The sequence below is a fragment of the Phyllostomus hastatus genome, unplaced genomic scaffold (genome assembly GCF_019186645.2).
Source record: "Phyllostomus hastatus isolate PE091 unplaced genomic scaffold, TTU_PhHast_1.1 phas_contig_86, whole genome shotgun sequence".
In the NCBI taxonomy this organism is placed as follows: domain Eukaryota; kingdom Metazoa; phylum Chordata; class Mammalia; order Chiroptera; family Phyllostomidae; genus Phyllostomus; species Phyllostomus hastatus.
Genome location: NW_025333977.1, coordinates 12,166,320 through 12,168,078, shown reverse-complemented (window position 1 = coordinate 12,168,078; position 1,759 = coordinate 12,166,320). Strand labels below are relative to the sequence as shown.

Genomic DNA, 1,759 nt, shown 5'->3' with positions numbered 1-1,759 from the left:
AGAAGTCAACTGCCCCGAGGCTGCTGTGCTGGAGAGCCCCTCGGGAGGTGCTCAGCTGGAAGGACATTCCAGCTGAGCCTGTCCTTCACCCCATGTGCCCAGCACATGAGTGAAGAAGCCATCCTGGAAGTGAATTCTTTCAGCCCCTGCAACTTTGTTTCATTCCCAGCCAGATAAAGTTAATCTATTATTAGGCCAAAGCACTTCTTGATTCAAGAATTTTAACCAGCCCCGGCTGGTGTAGGTCAGTGGATTGAGCGCAGGCTGTGAACCAAAGGGTCACAGGTTCGATTCCCAGTTAAGGCACATGCCTGGGTCAGGTCCCCCAGTGGGGGCCACATGAGATGCAACCAAACATTGATGTTTCTCTCTCTCTCTCTTTCTCCCTCCCTTCCCCTCTCTAAAAATAAATAAAAAATAAAATCTTAAAAAAAAGAATTTTGAGTTTGTGAACCGCTTTGAGTCGGTACTGTTGACTCGCGCCTGGTCTGCGGCGTTTCCCCGGTAGTGCTCCCTCCTGCTCGGCCTCGCGATGCTGGTGGACATCGGCCAGTGGTCCAGGCCCTTGAGCCTGCAGGAAGTGGAAGAGCGGCCGCAGCACCCGCTGCAGGTCAAGTACACCGGGGTGGAAGTTGACGAGCTGGGCAAAGTGCTGACACCCACCCAGGTTAAGAACCGGCCCACCAGTATTGCATGGGATGGCCTTAATGCAAGTAAACTCTATACCTTGGTCTTGACAGACCCGGATGCTCCGAGCCGAAAGGACCCCAAATATAGGGAATGGCACCACTTCCTGGTGGTCAACATGAAGGGCAATGACATCGGCAGTGGTACAGTTCTCTCCGACTATGTGGGCTCTGGGCCTCCTAAGGGCACAGGCCTCCACCGCTACGTCTGGCTGGTTTACGAGCAGGACCCGCCGCTGAAGTGTGAAGAGCCTGTTCTCAGCAACCGGTCTGGAGACCACTGTGGCATAATAGGTTGACTTTATCTGAACTGGGGTTCAGACAGCATAGAGCAGAAACAAGCTGTCCACAATGTGTCCCACCCAAATTCCTGACACACAGACTCTCTGGGCATTATAAAGTGGTGGTGACTGTATGCCACTGAGATGGGAGTGGTTTGTTAGATGGCAGTAGTGACCAAAATAGTCTTACTCGAATTTCTCCCACTTCGTGAAACCTTCCCTGATCCTTCCTGTCCTTCCCACAACCCTAAGCCCAAAATTAGAATTAGTCAATCTTATACCTATATCAGAGCCCTGACTCATTTTGTCCTTTCTCCAGGAAATGACATGTTCCTTAAGGGAAGTGACCCCATGAGTCATTTTTATGTTCTCAGGGCACCTAGCACAGTGCCATCACACTGAATCTAATCAATGGGCCTTCCTTTTGCTATTAGCATAATGCACAAGAGAGACGAAAATCGACAGAGAAGCCAAATTTGGTGTGTACATCGCCTTTCATGGATTCTGGCTATCCATGCTCCCGGGCTGCAACTGAAAATCACAATGGGATGGTGTTATACTAAAAACCATCTGAATATCTTAGCCTGCTTGGGCTGCCATAACAAGTTTAAGGTGTTGGCAGGTTTGGTTTCTCCTGAGGCTTCTCTCCTTGGCTTGCAGTTGGCAAGGCGAGTCTTGTCACTGTGTCTTCGCAGGCTCTTCCCTCTGTGCATGCACATCCCTTGTGTCCCTTTCTTTTCTTATGCAGAGTGAGCTGGCCACAGTGCTTTTTCTTTTTTCTCTTTTCTTTTT

General features: G+C 50.0%; 1 protein-coding gene across 1 annotated transcript; it reads left to right on the top strand.

Annotated features, from left to right (window-relative positions):
* The first annotated feature begins 527 nt into the window (after nt 1–527).
* On the top strand, nt 528–985 carry LOC123826941 (phosphatidylethanolamine-binding protein 1-like). Its single transcript, XM_045851160.1, has one exon. The coding sequence runs from the start codon at nt 533–535 to the stop codon at nt 983–985; it is 453 nt and encodes a 150-aa protein (XP_045707116.1). The 5' UTR covers nt 528–532.
* Nucleotides 986–1,759: the final 774 nt, after the last annotated feature.

Coding starts and splice junctions, on each gene's coding strand:
- LOC123826941 (XM_045851160.1), top strand. CDS start 533: ATGCTGGTGGACATCGGCCAGTGGTCCAGGCCCTTGAGCCTGCAGGAA.